Source organism: Acipenser ruthenus, chromosome 17 (genome assembly GCF_902713425.1).
Source record: "Acipenser ruthenus chromosome 17, fAciRut3.2 maternal haplotype, whole genome shotgun sequence".
Classification (NCBI taxonomy): Eukaryota; Metazoa; Chordata; class Actinopteri; order Acipenseriformes; family Acipenseridae; genus Acipenser; species Acipenser ruthenus.
In genome coordinates, this window is record NC_081205.1 from 25833342 (window position 1) to 25858542 (window position 25201).

The 25201-nt window shown below is 36.1% G+C and overlaps 1 protein-coding gene across 15 annotated transcripts in view; it reads right to left on the reverse strand.

Moving 5' to 3' along the window:
• LOC117423468 (histone-lysine N-methyltransferase MECOM-like) overlaps positions 1-25201 on the reverse strand; it is a 178002-nt gene that overhangs the window by 22545 nt on the left and 130256 nt on the right. For 13 of the 15 annotated variants that reach the window (XM_034928718.2, XM_034928727.2, XM_034928725.2 and 10 more), the window contains one exon: positions 5132-5266. In XM_034928718.2, the coding sequence (XP_034784609.2) occupies positions 5132-5266 (135 nt within the window). Of the gene's footprint in view, positions 1-5131; positions 5267-5956; positions 6089-7527; positions 8142-25201 lie in introns of those variants that run through there. The other 2 variants (XM_034039311.3, XM_058990243.1) reach the window with 2 other exon arrangements.

The window sequence follows — 25201 nt, forward strand, 5'->3', positions numbered from 1 at the left end:
TCCAAACAATTCCAAGTACATTGTTTTTGGCAGCTCCTAAAGGTTTAAATTATTAGCTTCCTTCTCAACAGTGAGTTGACATTTGGATTGTGACATATTAGAATTAGACTGTGGCTTCTCGGAAACAGAAAGGTTAAAGAGACAGTACCCTTGAAGATAGTTAAAATGAAACATATTCAATGCTTGGCCATTACATCATGCTGGACAGAACAAAAAGCTCTGGTTATTCCAATCATGGGGATAAAGTGAGGCCCTATTGTTCAGCAAAGAATGCAGGGAACTGAGAGCTAACTGGGATTTCTATAAGACACAAATATTTACCAGTTTCCTGCTGATTGCAGATATCTTGCACCTTTCGTCGCAGACACGTTTTGCTGATACAATATTTAGCTTTCCCTACCATAGAGGAATGTTTTTAACACTGTTTGTGGGGTTTGTTGTTTGCACATCTCAGAACACTGATATAGGATCCAATCTGTTACCTTTCACACTATTTTGTAAAGTGGTGTAAATAGCAATTATAACTAGTGTAAATGCCGTGCTTAAATCCTGATTGTTTCGTGCATTAATGCGAGAGCAGCAGACATGTTAACAATTCAGAAACATTTATGTCATTGGAGTTTTGTTTTTTCCAGTATGATCTACGTATAAGAAACATATTTAACAAGGTGCCCTACTGTTCATCCACAGATCAATACAACACCTTAACAAGCACCTGTCCTGTCGGGGCCCCTGCTTGTTTAAATGTTTAATCATTACTATGTACAGCAACACCTGCAAGTGCTCAGTTCAGTCCTCTTCCCACAAAGACAACCTTCTGATCAATTGCTGAGTTTAGTAGCAGCCGAACAATCCTGGATATGGGGATAATGATGGGATTCTGAGCGGTGGAATGAACCTTGAACCTTGACAGGAAGTGCTAATGACCTTAATAACAGAGCAAAAGCCTCCCCCTTTAATCTTTACAACCACAATGTTTCTCAAGGTGGCTGTGTCCCATTTTCCAGCAAGACTTCTAGGGCCCTATTTAACAAATATGTGTGCAGCCACTTTCGCTAGGGCAAAAATGAAAGCGCTAGCGAACTGCTGTGATAGGGCAAAAAAACGTGATTTGGAAGTTGGGTCCCATGCATGGGCTAACGCACATCAAAGAGCAAATCATACGCCCAGCCAATCAAAGCACAGTGGTGGGAGTAAGGTTACAACCATTAAGGATTCAGCATTACCTTGAAGAGCACCTGTGCGTCTGCGATAGTGAACAGAGGGTATTTTGAAACATAAAGAAGGAAGACATAAGCACAATATTTTTTTAAATGTCCAGCAGCCCAAGTTAAGAGGATGACCAAGCCCCCCCAAACAATGATACATTTTTTTTAACAGCCTGAAGGAGGAGAGTGAATACAAAATTTAAAAAAGTAATCTATAAGCAAAATTAAGTTACATAATTTTTTTTTTTTCTGTTTCACTTGCTGAGCGAGTGACGGGGGTGGGGGGGGGGTGGGGGGGAATCTGGAGTTTTCCTTTAGTTAGGCATGTATAGCTCACCTTCAAACTTGAGCACTGTCACTGCCTTTATTATAAATGCTTTCCTGTTAAAAAATAATGTATTGAAGGTATGCATTTGCATCTTAAACAACAATAACTAAGTCCCATTTATGTGAACCCCTGTCTATAAGGCTTAGTTTGCCCCGCCTGGCACTTGCAGCATCTGCAATCTCCAACACTGGGGTTTCAAGTTCAGCACCTGCTTCCCTCAAACCCTGTAATCTTTCCTCTGTAAGTTCAATATCCATTACGCGTAAAACACAAGAAGCCAGGATGGCATTGCTAACTTTCTGAGGAGTGTACTGTAGTGTTCCCGCACAGACATCCAAACATCGGAATCACATTTTGAGGATTCCAATGTTCGATCAATTACAGTACGAGCACATTTAAAGGTACGGTTATACCTCTGTTCGACAGGGGTCATGGGGTTGAGCAGCGGTGTCAGTAGCCACCGCTTCAGTGGATACCCGCTGTCCCCTATCAATCAGCCTCTTAGACTGCCATCCCACTGAAATGCAGCTGCCACCTGCGAATTAGCGAGGATAAACAGTCATGAGCGGAGCAACGATAGTTTGTATACACATTTGTGATGTAGTTGTTGGTACAATTTACATAGAGGTGCCTATTTTGTGTTGGTGAGCGTACTTTAGTGCTACAGGCAAACAGTGTGCTCTCCGCATGTCTTTAGGACAGCCCGAAGCAGTTGGTAAATGGCAGTGATTGTTTGTCTGTTGTGGCGAAATTGCTGCAAAAATTGTGCGTCAGACAGGCTTCCCTGGTAGTTTCACCGGTACTTATAGTCAACCATGTAATTTGCGCACAGTTTAGACCTGGTTTTCACATGTCAACTGAAACGCAAACGCTAACACTGTTGATGGTTTGCTAAATCGCTACATTTGTATGTAAATGAGGATACTCCCCTAAAGTTCAGCCTGTGCCCAGAGCTAACGCTGACTTGCCGAGTGAGCATTAAAACACGGTTGCTAAATCACACATGTGGGCAAAGTCTGTTTGCCCACAAGTGCGTCTGATTCTGGTGCGCTAACTGTTTGCAAAAGTGTTTTGCGATTTTCTTAGGGGTTTGCGAGCATTGCTAAATAAGGCCCCTAGTCTCAATTAACCCTTTTTTTTCTAAATCTATATATTTTTTCTTGTTTCTGTACATACTTCTGACCTGTTGCTCATTATCTGTCTTCTAAAGCTGTGTATGTTTCATAAAATATTGCATGTATCACAAGCTGGTTCATAAGGCTCCCAAGCAATGCAAAGCTCAGTTAAGAATTATAGAAGCCTGAAAAAGGTCTTCCTTATTCCATTATGTAAGGCTGTTCTAAGAATGTTGTTACTGTAGCTTTTATACAGCCCACTCAGTGCAAGGTATTCACTGAATTCCACTCTTCTTAAAATAATTATTCATGTATTAAAGTTCCTGGCAAGTCTGTCTGTAATTACAGCCCTGCTTGCTGGCCTCACACAGATTTGCCCTGTGGCTAAAAATAAAGGAAAACAATATCCCATATAATGTGAAGACACACACAACACCTAAATACATATTTACATACCAAGAGCTGTAACTTTTTTGTTGTATCAGTGTATTGATCAACAAAGAAACTCACTATTGCCATAAAAAGCTGAAACGGTTTCTCTGAAGGAATAATCAAATACTTGAAAGCCTTATCTAGATCTCCTATCTACAGCTGGTTAAGGGTTTCATTCCTGTCATCCACCTTGCCACACACTTTGCAGTCTAAACCAATTTCTTTGTTTTCAGGTAGAGTGCTAGGCAATCAACCACACCCCTTTCAGCTGAAAAGAGATGTTTGCTTTAGAATTGTACAGGTGAGCTCATGTAATTAGTGGGAAACAAATCACAAGGATCAAGTGTCTCTTTCCATACCTCAGTGGTGCATAACACCTCTACAATAGGGGCGCTCATTAGGTGATGAGTAGGTCTCATTCACAAGTTGGCAGGAATTCATCAGCAGAGAAGAGTAAAACAAGAGAACTAGAGACCTCTAGAGCCAACCCTTTTGTGTTCTAGTGTTTAACACAGCGTTCTCATGTCTCAATGCAATGTGCTCTTCTTCCTTAATTAGACTCGCCCTCATGTAACCTGCCAAGTCTTGCTTTCATAACAGTGCTAAAGCATGGATTTTTTTTCAGAAAATTGTAAGATTGTGCAAAATGATTTGACAGTGTTTAAAATGCTGTTTTAGTTTCTAATTACATTGCTATCAAGAGCATACAGCTAATAATCAATCTCTTACATGGAGAACATGTGCCATAACTTCCAAACTATCCTTATTCATGTGAAGTAAACATTCAATTAACCTCCAGGTGATTTTAAACTGTTAGTGCAGTTCCTTGACATGAAGATACAGCTGTGTTATAATGTTCTTAGGGGTAAACTATGATACATTGGTTTCTATATCTGCATATTGTCATTGTATGCTTCATTTAATGAGAAGTGTTTTTCAAGTGCTCAAGTGTTTCGAAGCTCAAGCCCTTGTAACTGTAACCACAGTATACTTCTTTTAATGCAGTTATTGGTATCATAATATTTGGAAATCAAATAATTTCCTTTGTTCCTTTGATTTATTTTCACAGTTAGCAATTCAGTTCTTCTAGCAAACAGGCATGACAGCACATATAAACCATGCTTTTAATCTCCATTGAGTCTAGTAAATATCCAGGGATCTATTACGATGTATTCTGTCCTCTGTGGTTTTATAAAAAAAATAATAATAAAAAAAAAAACTTTCTGACAAGTAATATGGGTTTTATGTGTCACATGTAGATGCTGTTTGTATCCTCCATTGTGTTCTATCATAACAGAACAGTAACTAAATCATCATTTCCATTGGCCAAACTCAACAAATGATTACACCGCTTCACAAAGTCAACTTTTTAAACCACATTTATAATAGTCTGGGAACTATGACATGTATTTAACCTTCTTACTGAATGGTTTACTTGGGTGCATTCTGTAAGTAGTTTGTAAGTAAAACCATTTTGAGAACTGTCAGAGAATTTAAAAATAAAAACAAATAATTAATGTATGTTACATACTATTGACAGCCTAGAAGTTACTTTACTATTCAGATACTTATTATTATCATTGAGTTTTATACAATACAAACCAGAACGCCGTGTTTTAATTAGCATTCTAGATTACTACTTGTTAATTAAAATGACAACAAAGTATATAACCTGATCTCTTTCCAGACCAGCATTGAAAATGCATTATGAAATATATTGTTACATTTCTGAAACATTTGAAAAATGTTTTGAATATTCCAGTAAAGGGAATCTACACAAAGCATAAGGTCTTCCAAAGGGCCTAGTGTAGGCCTTTATTCTAGCCCAAGGCAACGACATTTAAGAAATGGATCAGCACACAGTGATTAGCAGAAATGCAGTAAAAAGAAGCCTATGTCTGTATCTTTGTTTAACATCCGAACTATACCTTTTAACACAACAGCGAACAAGCCATAAGGGTCTGCTGTATCCTACTATCAAGCTATTTTTCAAGCTTCACCAGGAACGTAAAGCGTGAATGAAAGTCATGCAAGTGCTCACAACATACCTGCTCGTTTATCTGGCATGCAACAAGATTGTGCTGATCATAGCATTGGGCAAACTGAATGTGTTTGAGCCAGCTTCCTATATCTGACTGACTGGCATCGATGCAGAACTTCACATTACCAAACTCGTCCAAGATCTGGAAGAAAAGAAAATTACAAATCCAATCAGCACATGTTTCAGTACAGTGGAAATGAAAAATAAATGATATACCTCCCACCAAGCTTTGGAGATACTGTTAAAGTATGTGTTTACATTGGCTACTCTGGCACACTTGTGTTGTATTATAGAAAAATGATACTGTCTAAACCTGTCAATACATATATATATATGTGTGTGTGTGTGTGTGTGTGTGTGTGTGTGTGTGTGTGTGTGTGTGTGAAAAATGTGCTTTTTTATATGTATGATAAACCACAGTATTCAGATACTTATACAAAATATTCAGAAAGAAATTTACCGATGTACTTCTATAGCAAAAAATTTTTAAAGATTATGAAAAGTACAACAACAAATTAAAACAATTTAAGCATACACATTCTATAAATTTGTATTGAACAATTATTTTATTATAAGGTAAACATTTGTAGAATACAAAGAAAATCGAAAAAAGCTTGAAAAAATGATAGCAACAATACAAGATTAGCAGACTTTGAATTTCCTACATTTTCTGTTTGTTTTACACAAAATGCACAACATTAAGCCTTTATATCATATAACCTAATATCTTTAACATTTTCTTTTGGTGAAACGTAATGAAATGTTTAATCTTTCACAAGCTACTGATAAACTACCAAATAACTCTACATTGCTGTTTTTACACACTGCATACCTGTTATTTGAAACGTGAAACATTTTTCTGGTACACTGAAATCGTCCGCTTCCCCCTTTTTTTTAATTCCTATATATTAATGAAGTCACGGAACAAGTTTTAACAATGAGCTTCTTCAATGATATCACACTTCAGTGATTAAACATTAGCCCACACACGCGATTTATCTTTAATGGTGCTTTAACAGTAAGTATGTTTTCATCATGCATAGGTAGTACAAATGTGCCTTATCGGTCCTATTGGATAGGTTAAAAGTCTAGTCAGTGTTTACCTATACCCTAAATCACTCTATAACATGCAAATCAGGTAATCTTCTTACAACTGTTTCAGACCATTAATTCACAACAAACGGCAAACATAAACTACTTTTTTTTTTGTGAGCACCTATGGATAATTTTCTTTTCCACTTGATAGCAAGGCAAATTCTAATAAATACAAACGATGTTTACCATAATAATGTACTATTTTTGTACACCATTTAAGGGTATTGTTATTAATTTGTATACTTTCCTACACACACACACACACACACACACACACACACACACACACACACACACACACACTTCTGCCTAATCTTCTTAACGACAAACAAACGATTAGGGGATTTTAATTCATAATACCAGCTCAACACTAACCACATTGTTTGACTTGTCTTTTAACATGAAATACCAGATTTGTTTGTATTGTTCTTTGAGTCTTGTTTAAGTACATACTTACAGTACATCACTTTACAGGCTACCTCTAAGTTTTGTAAATTGTTCTTTATCAACTCAAAATGTTGGAACAAGTAAAGAATATTTTCACAGTCTTACAAGTTGTACTAATAAATGGGAAATCATGTTGTAGGAGAAAGGCGGATGGCATCGTATGAACAGTAAGCCTCTAACTTCTGAGAAATACACAATTCTTGTAAGAATGCATTATAAAGTAGCCTAAAATAAAATTAAAATGTAAACTGAACCTTTTGAAATTGGTTTTGTATTTATTTCACTGGCTAGTAAACAAACAGTTTGCCTCAGAATTGCTCATAGATAGGCTACTAAACAATAATAATGCTACGTTTGTTAAACTATGAGTTGTATATACAAAGGTATATACATTGTGGTTATATGCATTGGAGTTATGATTAATGGAAATTGCAAAGAACAAAAATGCTATTTAAATTGCTGTCATAAATATATATATATATATATATATATATATATATATATATATATATATATATATATATATATATATATATATATAAAAACAGAAATAGCCGTCAATCTTCAATGATCCGTATTAGTCCCATGATTTCTTTCAAATGCACATCGCTACCGCTTAAAAGCTTTTCATATAAAGAAATCTGATTTTTAATGCAACGCCTCCAAACTTTAAACTACATTGCAAAATATAGTTCCAAATTCAAACTAGAATTAGTATAACATAAACCAACAAGGAGGCTAAAGGAACATGTATGTGACATTCAGAACAAAGTCATGCAGCTCGCAAATAAAATACTGAACTCTGTAAATACCGTAGCTGCAAAAACACATAATCATATATAAAAGATTACAAACGTTTACCTGCACTGCTGTGCCGTTTACAAGCCTCAGTAAACAAAATACAGGAAAAATCCCACAAGAAAAACTCCAGCGGGGCTCAAACTATTTTTTTCAGTAGCATGTAATCACAACAGAGGTTAAAAAATATACGTTTTTCGCCAGTTCAGTCTCTCCTTGAGAAGCGCCCTCAGTTCTTGACATCTCCAGACCTTTAGAAATACAGGCGGTTTTCTTTTCTTTTGCTGATTCGATTAAGTTTATAGGAGGACTCTGTTTTCTTATTTCCCATTTACCTTTCACTCTCTAAATTAATCACTTTCTCTTTTATTATCAACTAGGTGTCAATAAAGTACTATCTAACCACATTAACTTCATCCAATAATACAACCTCCGTTCCTTTTCTTCGGGTATTCAGGACGTAGGATAATCCTTCATTCTTTTTTTTTTCTTCTGATAGTGAAATTGCAGGATCGCCCACCTTTTTCTAAGTCCCAACAGTGTGATCTGTGTGTTTCTATTTCACGCACTGTCTCTTTAATGAGGATCTGATCGCCCATCCATACAGAGAAACGCAGCCAGGGCTATCTGCTGCTGTCCGCGATCGGAAGTTGCACGGAGGCTTCACTCAGTAAATTTTTAAAGTGACAGCAGCCTCCTTGGATAGGAAAGGTCAGTGAAAGGTCGCCAGAGGGTCCTATTGGACTGAGTACACATGCACCAACCCCAAAAACGGAGGTTTTGAGTGATTTTGTTATGATAATCGAACGTGGGGCTGCTCTTAGCTGTCGGGTTGTATTCTTTTTTATTATTTTTTAAGATTGGGAGGGGGGGGGGGGGGGTCCTAAACTTCTGAAGTGTCAGACACCAAAAAGATACAATTGTTGTGGCTTTGTTTCAGGCAGGAAGTTTTACCCGTTTATATTCCAATAGCATTTTTATTTTAGAAGCACTTATTGAAATACTGTCTTTTTTTCCCCCATTTACTACAAGTTTGACAAACTCAATCAATACCTGACCATCCTGAGAGACCAATTCGAGTTTATAACAGGTCACGTGATTGTTGTTATTTTGATAACAAATTATGGTTTATATACTATTATTATTATTATTATTATTATTATTATTATTATTATTATTATTATTGGACAAGTATGATTACTGATTTTGTATGTTAACTAAGTAAACATATTTTGATATTATTGTTTTATGTTCTACATTTTAAAAGCACACCTGTAACGTACTAAATAATTTTTTGTATACGTTAAATACTTTAGTTTCTCAACCCCCATTGTAAACACAGACAATTGTTTTTTCTGATATGTTATGTATTACTGTTATCATTTAACTCAAATTCACACACACACACACACACACACACACACACACACACACACACACACACACACACACAAAAGTGTGTTCATCAGTATTTCACAGGAAAAACAAATTTGTGAAAACAGCAAAAGTAAAAGATAATAAGTCATTGGGTTTGGGATTTTTTTTTTAAATGATTACACACACACATATATACATATACATAGGCCCTACATGTATACATACATACGGCATTGCGTCTAACACACTGTTTCTCACACTAGTATGCTAAAATATGTTGGGCTTTGGGAATGATTAATTTGTCTCAGCGGTCTGTTATCTGTGACATTAAACTTCTATTTCAGATAATGTCTATTGTTTTAGGAAAATCACACAGTGCTGGTTAGGTAGGACAGGAAAAATCTTTTGTAAATAACCCCAAACCTCGCCAAAGATTCCCACACACTTCGGTGCTTGAGAACCTAAAGGGACCCCGGTTTGCTGACCATTGATTTCCTGCCCTTCCTCGACTTGTCCATTGTTGGAACCCTTTTTAATTTAGCCATAAATTGGGAAAGCTAGAGCTATGAGCTGTTCTATTTTCTTCCTGTCAGGAAGAGGGATTTGTTTTATGATGCATTGTGTATTAAATACAAGTAATCTGGGAAACTGATTGCTTGAGCCATGAGGGCTTGATCAAGGGTTCTGATAATACGTTCTCCCTTCAGCTAAACCATTCTGAAAAGGAGGAAATGTTGGTTGGTAAACAAAAAGGTATTTTGGTATCCGTGGATAAATTAGGATTATATTGATATGACTGGAAATCGGAGCATAAAGTTTAAATGCACCTGCAGTACATACCATTTACAGTAGATGGCATTGTGAGCTGGATTAAAAAAAAAAAAAAAAAACATGCTGCAGACACAGTCTAGCTGTTAACACATTGCTTTTTTTGTGTTGCACATTGTGGGTATCATTAAGACAGGTGTTGAAAATACTTTTTTTCTTCCCCCACTCATTAACATGAATATTATAGTGCTAGAGTGCTATCCCATCATTAATACTATATGCAAATCTTTATACCAGACATACATTAATGTCACCCAACAATGTACTATTAACATAGCTCAGAGATAAACACATAGTAAATAGTGTATTTATATAGAGATGGCTCAAAGGCTCTTCTGGCTTTTAGCTTCTCGTTGGATCATTCTGTCATTACACAGGCACCGTTTACTTACTTCAGGCTGATAGGCAAAAGGAAATACTGAAATGCTATGGTTGTTAAATACTGAATCACTACCAGTCACCGCCATTGTTCTCTTACACATGTCTTGTTCAGTATAATTTGCAACACGTGGTTAATAGGGTGCAAATATGTAATGTACACCTCATTTAAAAACACCAGCCATACACAATTATTCAGAATGAACCCTTTTGAACTTTCCAACTGCACATGCCATAGATAGACTACATATACAATCCCAATACAATCACTCAGTTTCCATGTTTCCAGCTATATTTACACTTTGTCAGTCTTGTATACTGTGTAGAGCTATATGGGCTTTATTTAATGAAAGAGGTGATACCATATGTTTTGGTTGAGGTTATTATAAATAGCTTTGACAGTGAGTAAGTAATACATAGGGGAAGTTATTATTTCCCTTTTGGTGGCTGAGTGGAGAGTGCATTCATCTTAAATTTGCACAAAACGGACCAAAAGGGCTTTAAAACCAGTGACAGTGTTTAAAGCACCAGCACTGAGAATGTTGATTTACAATTAGTGGATAGAGTAGTGAATGTGTTATAGAATTAGCACGCTTGTTGGTTAGCTATTCCCAGTAGGCTGAAAGCTGAAAACCTTTTAATACTTCAGCTACACAGTTGTCCCTGAAGTAGAAACAATGTACAGCGCAAGAGGTTTGCTTAATGGAAACCCTATGGGCAAGGTGCATACCAGCACATCATTTAAGAAAATAAAATGATCTCAGCCAAATCCATATGAAATACTTTCAGGGTCCACTTAAAATGGGTCTCCTGTAGCCCCTCACTTAAAGCTAAAATATCCTTTCAAAACAGCCCCCATGTTTAATAAGAAGTTACCTTTATTTATATACTTATGTGTAATATAACTCTCCAAGTACTTTGTCAGTATAATTTAATTATCACTTGAATTGACTGTATTGCACATACGTAATTGCATTTTTTTCTTTTTTCAGTTTTATCATGTAATGCACTTTTAAACTGTCTCTACAATTGAAGCATCAACAAAAAAATATTACCTAGGTAAGATACATTATAAACTATTACATATATATATATATATATATATATATATATATATATATATATTCTTTAAAAAAAACATCTGATTGCGTTACATGCTAATGTGTATTACACATGGTTATGTTCTCTAGGGCATATTTGCAAAACAGCGGTGATACCTAAATCCCACATTTAAATGTATATATTAAGCGATATAAAGAAAATGCCAGGACAAACTTTTTAAGTACCTGGAATTCCTTCTTTAAAGGTATTTTCTTCTTGAAAGAAGTTTACATAAAGCATTCTGCACATTGCAATAATTCTTGGCAGCACTTACATATAAAAGTAAACCTTCAATATGCATAGTTAGCATGGCTCTGATGTGGGGCAGTGGACATGTCTTCAAGCCCTAGCATAGAGTGTGTGGCAGAGGTACTGTACAGTAATAGTTTGTGAAGTTGCAGGGGTACACAGACCTCGTTTCCAAAATCTCTGACTTTGGGGAGCTTTCTGTGGGCCAATTACCATGAAAAGAGAAGGGAGGAAATGAAAGGGGGGGAAATGTAAATAAAACATGTCCTTGGCTCTGGAAATAGGCCCACGTGAAAGCGTGTTAATCTTCACCTCAATAATTTGGTTCTTCTGGAGAAGACAGAAGCCCTGCTGCTGTGCCCTGCACTTCATAAATCATATCTTTATGTGGACAAGGTCAGGGCACCTAACAGCTCAGACATGGGCCTTTCCAGTGGTTCTGCACACCAAGGCATGTTTATTCTCCTACACAGATCTCCGAGGAGCAGTCCAGCACACTTCTAATTACATCTGATTATTTTCATTTGCTCAGGTCAGCCAGGCATTCCATGAGAAGGCTGATTTCCTACTGATTCTATTGCCTTTGAGGAAGGGCGCTATGTGTTTTCAGAATTAGCACCCCATTATTTCATCTACTGCTGGCTCTCACTGTTTACAATCAGCCTTTACAGCCAGGCCTTGCCCTTGCAAGCCGTTTTTTAAACATACATTTTGTATTAATTAACGATAAACCCCTGTTATTGATTTAGCTATTATAACTCATTTATCAGTTCAACTATGCATCACGTAGAAGAATAACCTCTGCTGTACTTTAAAAAATGGTTCACTTGTTTTATTATATCTATTACACAACAGATAATACAAAGAAGCAAATATAATAATAATAAAACACTAGAACTATTGCTCCATTTAATTGCTTGAATTAGTTATTCCACTTTACTTGAAACACTTCATCATAAGTATCTTTCACATATCAGTTTAAATGTAATATATAATAAAAAGATGGCAATAAAAAAATACACAACTAAACAGTGTTTGGATTCCCCAAACTATTTTCTGCATACATCTATTTCCTTCCAGAAACTATGTCGATGTTAAAATATGTTAAAGTATGTCTCGGCATGAAGTAGTCAGCATCCACTCTGGATATGAGTGTAAAGAATTGTAGCCAAAGTAAAGGAAAAGGCTGTAATCGTCATAAATACTTCCTGTGAAAGTTTTTTGGACACTAGACACAGTGTGTTCGGCCATGGGGTGTGATAAAGTGTGCTGCAAAGTCAAAGGTAGTGTTTTTAAGACATACATTTTGTACCAAAAAGGCGTGTACATTCAGAAACCCATAGAGAGAGCAAACAAAAAAATATATTTCCAGCGTGAAAACGTTTTTTAATTAGTCCATGTTCAGCACTGCTGAGTGAACACATTTCTTCTTAAATGGTGTTAGATATCATCTTTAAAAGGCCTTTTATGTATACAATGATACAATACAACATATTTGAGATCTAAAGTGCCGGTGGTATGCATTCATTTTATTTATTGAGCTGTCCACTTTACTTTTGAAGTGAAGTGTATGTGATACAGCAAAGCAATGCATTTTATGTACCATATTAAATTGAAAGCATAATATTTAATGTGTAGGAGATAATCTAACGTTACTATTTTCTTTGTTACACTTCTGGGCCTCTCATCTAAAGTGAACAGAAGATTTAGCTGCTGATTGTGTTACAAGTTTAGCAAAAGAAAACATATTTAGAATACTGTATTGAAGCTTTGAGTCCTCACACTTAGCTAAAGGCTAGGACTTATTATTTCTTATGAGCAGCTGGGAAATGTGTTTGTACCTCTAGTAGAATTTGAATACAGGGTTTCAAGTGCCATTACGTTTTACTTTTATTAATAATTAGGATTATTAATGACATGTTTTGGGGGCATAGCCACATGAGTAAAGCTGAAATTGTAAAAAAAAAATAAATAATCAAATTCCTTTCAAAAAAAGTTTGGAGAGTAGCACATAAACAGAAACTCACTACTGAGATTGCATGCCTTTTTTTTTTTTTTTGGAACTTCTGACCAGAACAATTAGACATTTTCAATTTTATTTTTTATTTTTTAAGCACCTTCTTATATTAAATGCTGCAAAGCAACTTCGATGGGTGTTACCACTACATGTTACCTCTGATACATATATGCTAGGTAGGATATGTTTGATAAAAGTATTAAAATGGATCATTCTGAACCTTTGGCACTACCATTAAAATGACCATTTTTGTATATATTATAATTGGAAATGTACACCAATCACTAATTAGGGGGTCATATCTTCCTAAAACAGAGTTCCTATGTAATTCTGTGGCAGACAAAAGCAGATTCATATTTATTCCCAACCCTAAGGAAATCTTTTGTGTGGAGGGGGAACAAATAAACATTGTTTTTTGACTCCTATAAATAAACTAACACGAATAGGAAGGTTTTTACTCTAAATAAACATGTCATTCACAGCTTTCAAGTACTCTCATTAATATGTAACTCATTGTCAAAATTAGATATTGTTCTGGAATCAAAGCAACCTTTGTTTTAGGATAACTATCCTGCAGTGTTGAGAAAATGTTTTACACCAATGATGTAAAAACTGATGTTCAATTTCCATGAGTAAGTCAGACTTCCTGCAGTTGAATCTTATCAGAAGTTTATCTTTGTAAACAGTGAAGGCCACAGCAGACAGAGTGAACTCTGTTCTATTCACTAAAAAGGGCAGTGCTCTTATTTCATGGGAAAGACAAAAATGCCATATTTGAAAAAATAGAGCGATGCTATCGCTTTTACTGGCTTCACAAAAGTCATATCTCAAAAAAATTATTTTACATTGGTAGATGGGAAGGGTGGTGTACATGACCAAATAAACAGAGCGTTAAGAATACATTAATATTGAAAGCAAAGCAAAAGGGGGGGCTGATTCCTTGGACCTGCAATATTATTGTTAACAAAAAATCAGTTTGAAATAGTTTTAGGATCGATGGATTTAAAATAATTGATTTGAAAAAAAATCACAGCCAAAAATAGATTTTTGGAGGATTTAAATCAAAGCAGTGGTGACTTGTGAAATAAACAGCTTAAAAAAAACAAAAAATAAAACATGAAACTTTTCTGTTTCTAAGACCAGAAAACTCCCCTGGAGGCTGTTTTCCTTACAACATACAAAGCTAAACAGTGGCCACCTACTGGTGACTAAACAAACACATAATTTCCTTTGTATTCCATTACATAAAACCTCACATATAAAAAAAAAAAAAAAAAAAATGGCAGTGTGTGTCCATGGTAGACAAATAGACCAGATTAGGTTTTAGATAAATCAGCGGTGGGTTTGCTTACTGCACCACACACTTAGGGAAAGTCATTTGCATAAGATTAAAATCGAGGGAAGGGTTTCACATGTCAAAGGCAAGCGAGTTCCATAACTTTATGGAAGTATAACCAGGAATCAATATATGGGGGTGTAACAGGGCGAGGTGCCCTGTACAATGTTTTGTAGTCGAATTGTTTTGTTTAGTAGCGTGGATGGGTAGCTCTATCCACAGTAGTTTAATTTAATAAACTCGTGCAGAATGTGGCCGAGGGGAAATAGAATAATTGCCAGCTAGTTAAACCCCTCGGCCACGGTATAAAAAGCCTGCAGCTCTCCATGTTCCAAGTGGTGTTGGAAGGAGAGAGTGAGCGAGAGTGGAGAGAACGGAGAGAACTGAGAGAAGTAACAGAAAACAAAACAAACATTCGGCTACGCCGTCACTAACAAAACAATACTAAATAATAATAATAATAATAATAATAATAATAATAATAATAATAATAATAATAATAATAATAATAATCAAATATAAAATAACACAGGGGCGGAGGGGGACCCCGTTCTAAAAATAAATAAACAAAACAATGTACAGGGCACCTCGCCCTGTTACAGGGGGTTAATAAATAAAGTTTAGATGTTACACAAGTTATACACCTACAATATTACTTATACAACATGTGTTTAAACACAGCCTTCTATTTCCATACATTTTGCTTATTAAATACATGGATGTACATGGAGTGATTTGTTTTATTTGCCTTCAGGGGTTTGTTAGTAATATGGTAACCACAGTACTATTGCACGCCTTTCTATAAAGGATAGTTCCTTACTAAAGTTTGAAAGAAACGCCTTCCACTATTATATCGTTATTTCGCAGACATAGTGGATAGTCCAAGGCCACGGGCACCCAACACATTCCCACAAGATTTTACACCAGGGACTGGAAAAGATACATGAACAATAATAGATTCACTATAAGAAACTACAGAGCAAAAGATTAATTTAAATGACTGAATCCTTTTTTCCTCTTTTGCTGTCTGATCTAATTGATTTGATGCAGGTTGTAAAAAACAATAAAACAGGATAGTGCAACCAAAAGTCCATGGTTTTATTTTTAAAATAGCACTTTGTTAATCACAAAAGATAATCAGTGGTTTATTGTTCTTGATAGTATTCATATTGGTAGGTACACTGTCATGTAGTGCTATCTCTTTTATATGGTCATTTACTTATACTTTGTCTGCAGTTCCTACATGAGTACATCCCGTTTTAATAAACTATTCTGATGTTGTTAAATCTAAAGCTTTCTTGCTGTTTCCATTTGGGGAAAAATAAATATTAATAAAATCTTTTTTACAAGGCCTTAACAACATTTTAAAATGGCAAGTGATATAATATTTCCTTTATAGTAAGCAAGCTGTAATGGCCATTAAAATGAAGATGTATATGCAACATTTGCACGTAAAAGTGCCAAAGTAATTGCTTATATAATATATAAATCATCAGTTCTGTATGAATGTGCTTTTACCATTATTAGAAAACGTTTTAAACTGAACACAATTAAATAGTCATCATGAACTATATAGGGGGAAAAAAAAACATTTAAAAAAAACATTTTGTGGTAACGGTTCACATAAATTCAGTTTGGACTTTGATGTTTAAACATGGGGTTTCTCAATTATAGCTAATAACATCCATTCAGACACTAACAAGCACTATTTAAATGTACATAAATATATGATAGGATGCAACATTTTAATCAGGCGCATGTGAAACCCTATTACCACATATTAATATAATAAGCCCTGTGTATTAAATCTACTAGGGAGAATGCTGGATGCTTTGCATTATAACTAGTTCAAACCATGTTGGTAATGGTTTGGCATCACATTAACTGAAAGGATTAAATAAGTAAAAAGCCAATGTTACTATTCAGTTATAATTATGATAATAAATACTGATGGATTGTGATATGACCATTTTAGTTCATTTTGTCCTTCGTGTCCATTTGAAACAGAGATACACAAAAGTAATGAACTGAAACAGGAAAGTTATGAATGCTGTCAGATTCCTTAAGTATTGTATTTGATTATTTATAGCATCATATTCGAGACATGTTTATGACTTTTAAATGGTAGAGGGTTTCTATATTAGACACTTTAATATATACCGAATAGGGCAAGACAGGCGCTCATGTAATTGACTAAAACAAGCTTATGAATTTCAGATGCTGATTGTTGTGAAGGGAGACGCTTGTAATGGGTAGACTAACATTTTACTTAAGTTGCTCTTCACTGCAGATTACAACAGAGCAAGCCATAGAACTTTGAGATATCTTCTTAAATTCTAACAAACAACATGTGTTCCAGGCCTTTCCGAATTAAAGAAAGAAAGGGGTGCACACATAGCAGCAATGTATTGTAGTGAACCGCTGTTCCCGCAAGCAGGGGTTTTTCATAGGCAGAGGTGGGACGTGAACCCGGGACCTCCCGCTCTGAAGCACAGGAGCTGGTATCGGGCATATGTTTTCATATTTGATTGCATCACCTACCAGCCCTGACTCCTACCACCGTGCATGCTACACTATAATTAGACATACAGGGCATCACATAATAAATAAAAAAAATACTTAAATATTTAAAGCCACCTATTTTCACATAATATTTAACGAAAGATTTTGTTACCAGTGTTTGGGTTTAGCAATTTGGTTTGGCCAAAACTGTTAAACAGTGCTTGCATCAAATTGGCGTTCCCATTTGTATTGTAACTCACTGTATGTTTGGGGATTTAAGATAAGGAGGAAAGAAGAAATAACAGCATAGGATACATTTTTAAACAAATATTCTTTAAACTGAAAACAAGCCTCCTTTTGGCTCTTGATGAAACTTTCCACCTTAACCAGTGTCCACTGCGCGGTATGTGTGAGTGGTTTATTCAGTCACACTGTTTATAAGAAGTTAAGTTATTTGTGACCAACCTTTAAGAGTATGTACACAAAGTGGACTTCCTCATAGAATACACTGTATTAAATGTATGTTTGTTTGACAGAAGTCTCTCTCTCTCTTTCTCTCTCTCTCTCTCTCTCTCTCTCTCTCTCTCTCTCTCTCTCTCTCTCTCTCTCTCTCTCTCTCTCTCTCTCTCTCTCTCTCTCTCTCTCTCCTGGGTTAAGACATTAGTCATGTTCCTACCCATATTCGTAAGTGCTAACATATATTAAGTAAATGTAGAGTATCTTGTCCAAAGAGAAATGAATGTAACTTGTTAAACAAGTGTACAGATCAAATGTAATCAAGCCGTTGCCATGTTTATGATGTCATCACATGTGAAGGTTTCTTAAGCTAAGAGTTACAGGTATGCTGACAAACTACTTCTGAAAGCTGTAAGACAAACAAGAAGAAAAAAAACGCCATTTCTTTTAAAGACTTGTATGTGCAAATATTTAAATGGGCCTAGTCAAAGGCGGGGAAGGAGAAATTCACACTGTTGTGATTAGAGGTAAAACAAAAGCAGGGAGAAAAATCAATTTCTATAATTCCCATACATGTTCCTATAATTTCATTGGTGAATAGATCATGCTCTTAATAGAAATCAATTGTGCCGCTGCAGCGCAGAGAAATAAAAGCTATAATAGATGTTTTAGCTCTTGCTCTTACTTTTCTCTGATGACCCTTAAGGTGGTCAGAGGTAAAAGCTAAAGAAGCACTGTAGCCCGAGGGCTGATTGAATGCAAAGGGAGGAGGGGAGAGGGGCCTTGCTGATAGACCAATTTCCCACCACTGCAAGCCAGAGCAATTGATTGATGAATCCCAGCTCTGTTGAGAGGTGGCCCTTCAGATTCGATCACATAAATACTCATTCAGCTTGAATTCTGCTTGACAAGCTTCTGACAGCTTTGTTCTGTCACAGATATCATTGGAGAGAAAATGCTCCATTAATCATCCTTAATTAACTTTTCCAGGGTCTGCTGGAACCAATATGGGCCAGAGCTAAATGCCAGAGACATAACTAGGATTCAGGACTTATCAAAACCAGAAAGTTCCTTCATACCCTATTGGTGTGTACAGGAAACCGTTTCATTAGTACCCGTTTTAGAGTCCAATGCTCCTAATTGAAAGATTTTAAACAGAGTCACATACAGGTGCTGTGATATATAATGTCCTGTTGACTCACTTGCCGTTGTTACACTATCGTCTTTTCGCTACCTTACCTTTAGCGCTTCCTCGATGCCTTATGACCTCCCCTTAACAAAGTGAAAGTATGTGATTTTATTTACAGTCCATGGTTCAATGAGGCTTTGAATTCCTGGAGAGTGTTAACTCTCTGTATTCTGGAAAGTGTTAACTAGTAGGTGTTTTTTTTTTCTCAATAATGGATGGCCTTATCTGCTAACATTCCTATGCAACTATCAAGTGCTGTACCACTATGCAGATTTTTAGATATTTTTTAATGACATGTCTAACACTCAAGTTCATTTATATCATGTGAGGAAAACTAAACCTTTTGTAATGTGTAGCAAACTGCTTGTTGAGTGTGACATCACTCACTGCACTGGATATTTACAATGCATTCTTGGTACTGTTCCCAAATCGAGTCATTCTTTTTTTCTTCTGTATTTTTTTTACACCAACCTTAGACTTATGTGCCACTTAATCAACACTCCCCGTGATGTGAAGCTAGTCAGATGAAAATGGAAGTGACCACTTCAAGCTGCTTGCCATTAGAAGCCAGCTGGTCCATTTCAGAGACTCTGGCAACTTGACATTCTGACAAATCCTTTGTGTAAATCCATGGAAAAGGTGCTCATTACCATGTTGTTTAAGGCAATTTGAAGAAAGTTCAAAATAGCTCATGACCCCTATTCCAAATAATGTTAAGCCTGTGAGATAACTGTAAGGGAATGTGCCTTTTAGATAGATAGATGCACTTAATCGCAAGAGACATTTACTATCAAAATAGACATTATTCTTACCATAGTTATCACCAATCTGAATTGAAAAAACTTGAACACCTTGGTTCATCAGAATGGAATACCACTGAAGACACTTCACGTTACCACCTGGTGGAAGACAACAGTTGCCAGGAAACCAGATACGTTCCCTCGTCAAGGATGGAAATAACAGATTACAGGTGTCGATACCCTGAAAGTCATCATGACCTGCTTACAAGCTTGTAAAATAGTATTCCATACATAATAGCCAATCAAGTCTCAGTTCCGAGAAGACATAGCTATCATTGACCAGTCCAGGCAGTGTGAAATTATGTACTCAAGATATATAGCACGCACATATGAGCTCTTCCACTATATCCCTGTCGCCAAGAATATTCATCCCTTATAGGGACCAAAAACAAAAATCATCACTTGATTTTACTTTATGAGACAAACACTATTGCAAAATAATTTTCTTGACTTGATACAGTTACAGCGACACAAACCAGAAAGCCATTTTTGCAAGTATGGCTGCAAACTAATTAACAGCAAATGGGACAACGCCGCTTGGGTTACAACCATCTTTCCCCATCCTTAGCTTACATTTCATTACTGTATGCATATTTATGGACATGCTGCATTAAAATAGGCCATGAAGTGGCGCGGTTCAGTTTTGTGGAAAATGCTTCCACCTCTTGACATCTGTTGTATGATAAATTGCAGTTACTGTAAACAGTTTACAGCAAGTACTATGGGATCTTCAATTAGAGCAACATTCTGCTATTTTTCCAATCTAAAACTCTGCTCAGGCTGCACAAGGTGGAAGCCTGGCAGTGACTGAGCACCCTGTTGAAAGCAGCTGGACTGATCTGTAGGGAAGGGAAAGGGTTGCCACAATAAAAAAAAAATATATATATCAGATCACTGATAACAAGACTTTGAAGATTCAGCGTGTCCATTATGGTGGGTGTTAAGCAGGTGGTCTGCCCACACACGCAGGGATCGTCTGTCTGGATAGGTACTCTCAGGGACTGTTTTGGATTTCTAAAAACTGAAAGGGAAACCTAAGGCGCTATCAAAAATAGCAATAATTACACCTAGAAACAGACTTTTCCTTTTCTCCAAAACCACAGGTCTGAGACTGTTGACACAACTGGTGCAAAACAGTTCTTCAAGATACCCTTAAGATACTCTTTAAATTATGAGATTCCTCTCATTTATTTTTTCAGTTGTTAGAAAACAAGAGATCAAAGTTGTTATACTGTGCAGATGACAAGATGATTTTAGTTAGATTGACAAGTAGAGATTGCTGAATACGTAGATAAATAGCGTGCAACAGTGCAGTTAATTTAATCGAACAATAAGGCTAATGGGTCCGCTCTTGTCTTTTCAAACACATTGACATATTCACGACTGAGTAAATGATTAACAAACGTGCCAGATTAGTAGATATCTGTGTATATTGTTTTGTTGAACCAAGGTACTCATCCAAGTTAATGACATCATACCACCCAGCGGCTGCATCATGTCATGCAAACAGAGTTGATAGATCCTGTTATTCGGTTCCTCTTTCAAACACTTTCAGGTTTACAAGTAAAAGTTGTTATAAGCAAACAGTATCAATAATGTAAACTGGAAAATTGACTAGTAATAAGAAGTTAATATTGTATTGCGTTGCAATTATTTGGATTAAGTTCAAATAAACACAGTAAGAAAACAACAGATTTCCAGGTTCTATCCCAGAATTCCTGACAAGCCTCTCACTTAGACACATAGACTCAGTGTATCAGTGCTGCCTCTAGTGAGTGTTTCTACTTATTCCACACTTGTAAGCTGATTTGTGTTCATCCCACTCAGCATACTGTTTATTTACACTCAGCTCTTACTGTGGCTTCCTGCAGTCTTGTTTGTCCAGTGCAGTATGAAGACCACAGGATTTAATTGTTGGATGGTGGGTGGTGAGGCTTCCAGGTCGTATTGTGGTTACATTGTTTATTGTCAATTATCCGATAATTACTGTGTCCCCTGCCTCCTCTAATTGAACTAAACACACAACTTTCTCTCTCGGCAAAGACAATAAATGTCAATTGGTAGAGTATCCTCGAGAGAAAAAAAAAAAAAAAAAAAAAAAAAACCTGCAATAAGTCTACAGAACTATTTCAAAATTATTTATTTATTTATTTATTTATTTATTTATTTATTTATTTAGCTTTGTTTTATAAAAAGCCAGGGGTTTCTGTGTTATTTACTGAAAATTATCTATAATTACAAAATAAAATATGGCATTGAAAATGGGATTCCTTATGAATGCTTCTGGTGACCAATAACATACTGCTGTGGGTATTTAATTGTGCAAACGTATCTGGTCAGACACAGCGGTGGGTATCCTTTCTTCTTTTAATAAGAAGCAGTCTGGTACAGTAGCTAGTATGTGCTAGGCTGTTAAAGCTTACTGTGCTTGGAATGTATAGCACAGATATACTTTACAATGGAAACCACAAGCTTCTGTGTATTAGCCCACTAGCTAGAACACAAAGATCAAGAAATGTTGCATCATATAAATATTTCGGTTAGTTTTACAGCATCTCATATTCAGTGTCCTGCTCTGTTCTGCTTTCCATGTTCAAACCCATGTGTACTTTTCAAGTGCTGTTCTGCTTTCCAGATCAATGGTAGAAATAAAAAGCGGTGGCTTTATTGGAAGGGTGTTAAGTCTTAATCAATGTTTTCCCATGGTTCTGCAGAACATCCTCCTATTAGAGGCTTTATGGCATCATGGAACAGTATGACAGTGCATACTTGTGGTCACTACTGAAGTGCTGCAATCACTTAAATATAATTTTCCCTCACTGCTGGTAATTTGGACACATTACAAAGGAAATAAAACAGCAAGCCATGTCTCTTTTTAAAATCAAAGACTGGTAATCAACATGCTATAACTTTGAAAATAGTCTTATATTACCCGTTGTTTTAAAGCTTTAAAAAATCAAAAAATTGAAGGTAACTTAATTTTATTTGTGCCTATATTAGACTATTGCATTTCAAGGCTTTTAACAAATGTGTAAAATAAAAGTTATGCTTCAAGTGTTTTGTTTTAGTGACATGTGTTTGTGTTGAATTTTCCGGCAACCAGATCTCATAATATAAATCAAACTCACTTACATTGACAAAATCAGGCAAACCTGTGTGTTTCTTTTAACATCAATGCATCTTCTTTGAAACAGTATCATGTTCTTGTAAATCGCTTGCACAGCTTTTGCAAATACCGGTAACCAAATATCAATACAAGGTGCCATAAGCAAGCAAGCATATTAAAACTTGAGAAACTAAACAGGGAGGTCCCCAATTTTTCAGTAACATCAAGGTCAGTAAAGGCAAATTGGTTTCTCAGATTTGTAAGGCATCTTCTTGGCATGCGTTGTCATGTTCTGTAATGCAAGCTTTGTTATGACCACAAGTCCGATAGAACACGGCTGTGCTGGATTGAAACAAACTTCCTAATGAAAACAAAGCAATAACCCTTTAAATAAATAAGCCATGCATGCAGCCATTACATGAAACACTATCTCCAAAGTATGCATGGCAGAACTTTGTATAGCCAAGTACTGTAAGCTCTACAGCAAAGCCATTTCCATGGGCCTGGGTCTCTAAATGAGACAATGTTTGAACATCCTCTGTAAGAACAGGAGCCTAAAAATACATCGCAGACAAAATGCCTCTACACGTTTTGAATGGATACCTTCTGTAGTCTGCACAGCTGGAAAGGAACTGTGTCTACATCTAGATCTATCCATGGAATTTCTTCTGTGGGGCTGTTCACCATTTCCTGGTTTAAATAATAGCCCCTCATTGCCATCTGCTCATCTGTAGCTTCCAGGCATTCTGCTGCTGTGAATCAGCCAAGTTGCGTACTATTGTCCAGCAACTCACAATAGTTTATCATCACTGTTTCCTATAATTGGAAACAGAAGTATTTATATTCACCCATTCGCTTCAGACGCAAACTTACAAGGGCAAGTGTCTGTTTTGATATTCGCTGCAGCTACATTCACTGTAATTTCAGCCCTAACCTGCATAATGCATTTGTGAGTTGCGTCCAAAATCTAAAAAAGATGAGGGAATAGACAAAATATGTATCTATTGGTTTGTCAGATTTGTTTTACCACTTATGTTTGAGAACTAGAAGATTTCAAACTGATTTACAGGCACTTATAAAAAAAATAATACAACGTGATTTAAATACTAAATGTCTAATCAACACATGTTATTCCACAATCATATAATCAATAAGGAAATGGTGCTTGTATTCAGTACTGTGACGAAGAAAGCACAGACCACCAGAAGTGTGAAGGGTCTGAACTTTCACAGGTTAATTTTGAAGAGTAGACCAGAAATTGAATGCAACAGGGGCCCACCATATCGAGCACAGTTGAAATTTGAGTGAGAATAATTTAATGTAAAAATATTTATGAAATTTTAAAGAACCGGCCTCAGTTTTGATTGTAACTCAATCTATACTAACTTTAAACCCACAAAATGGCTAGTTTGGGATGTACATATAAATAACACCTCATAATTTATTTTTCTTGAAACTTTATATTCAGAAAGTAAGCTGGCTTAGCACTTAAATCTGTCCAACTTCAGAACAAACACAATCTAACCGACTTGCTCGTTTTATTTATTGGCGGGAAAATATACCTGAGGATCATATTATCGTGTTTGATTTTTTTTTCTTAAAGGTTTGTATATTATGAGTGCACTTCACAGCAGTTAATAGCAAAACATTTACTGCACTCATGGCTTCACTACAATTTAAACGCCCACCCTTAACGAAAAGGCCATATAGAGTAATGCCTTCTGACCAGGCAATCATGTGACTTTTTTTAAGAGCCACATGATGCCACTAAAATAACACATTAGATTTACAGTCATTAACCTTCCACAAATGCAAGACGTTCCTAGCAAAAATGTGTGAAAGCTGTTGGGTTTTGGGTAACTGGCCTGCGAGGCAATGCTGACAGAGGTCAGTGTGGCGTAATCCTTCATTCAGCCCCAAAGCTGTCAGCCGCTCCCCAGATGCCTGAAACATTGATATAAATTTTCATTATCTGGCAGAAAAAGGGGCAGAGGTACACCAAATGAATTCTTCACCAATCAAATTACTGGCCATTGGCAGATTAAATGTAAACTCTAATTCTGTGAAGTTTTCCCATGGTCATCTATCTCCACGTGCATAAATAAGAAAGACAAAAAAAAAGCTAAACAGAACGATTAAATATAATTATTTGTTTTGCAATGAAAGAAAATAAAGTGATTATCACAAACTGTCATCACATCAATTTGAAAGAAGCATGTTAGCACTAGTTTTGTCTGGGGTTTAGTGAATTTCTTTGAGGCCCTGGGATAGGAGAGAAGATGTACAGACTTTTTTTGACCCACACAAAGGCTGCACAGTTCATTACCAACAAAAAAAGGCCTGTGGACCTCAGCACATGGAATAATTTTTGATCCACATCTACCCTACTGCATCTATG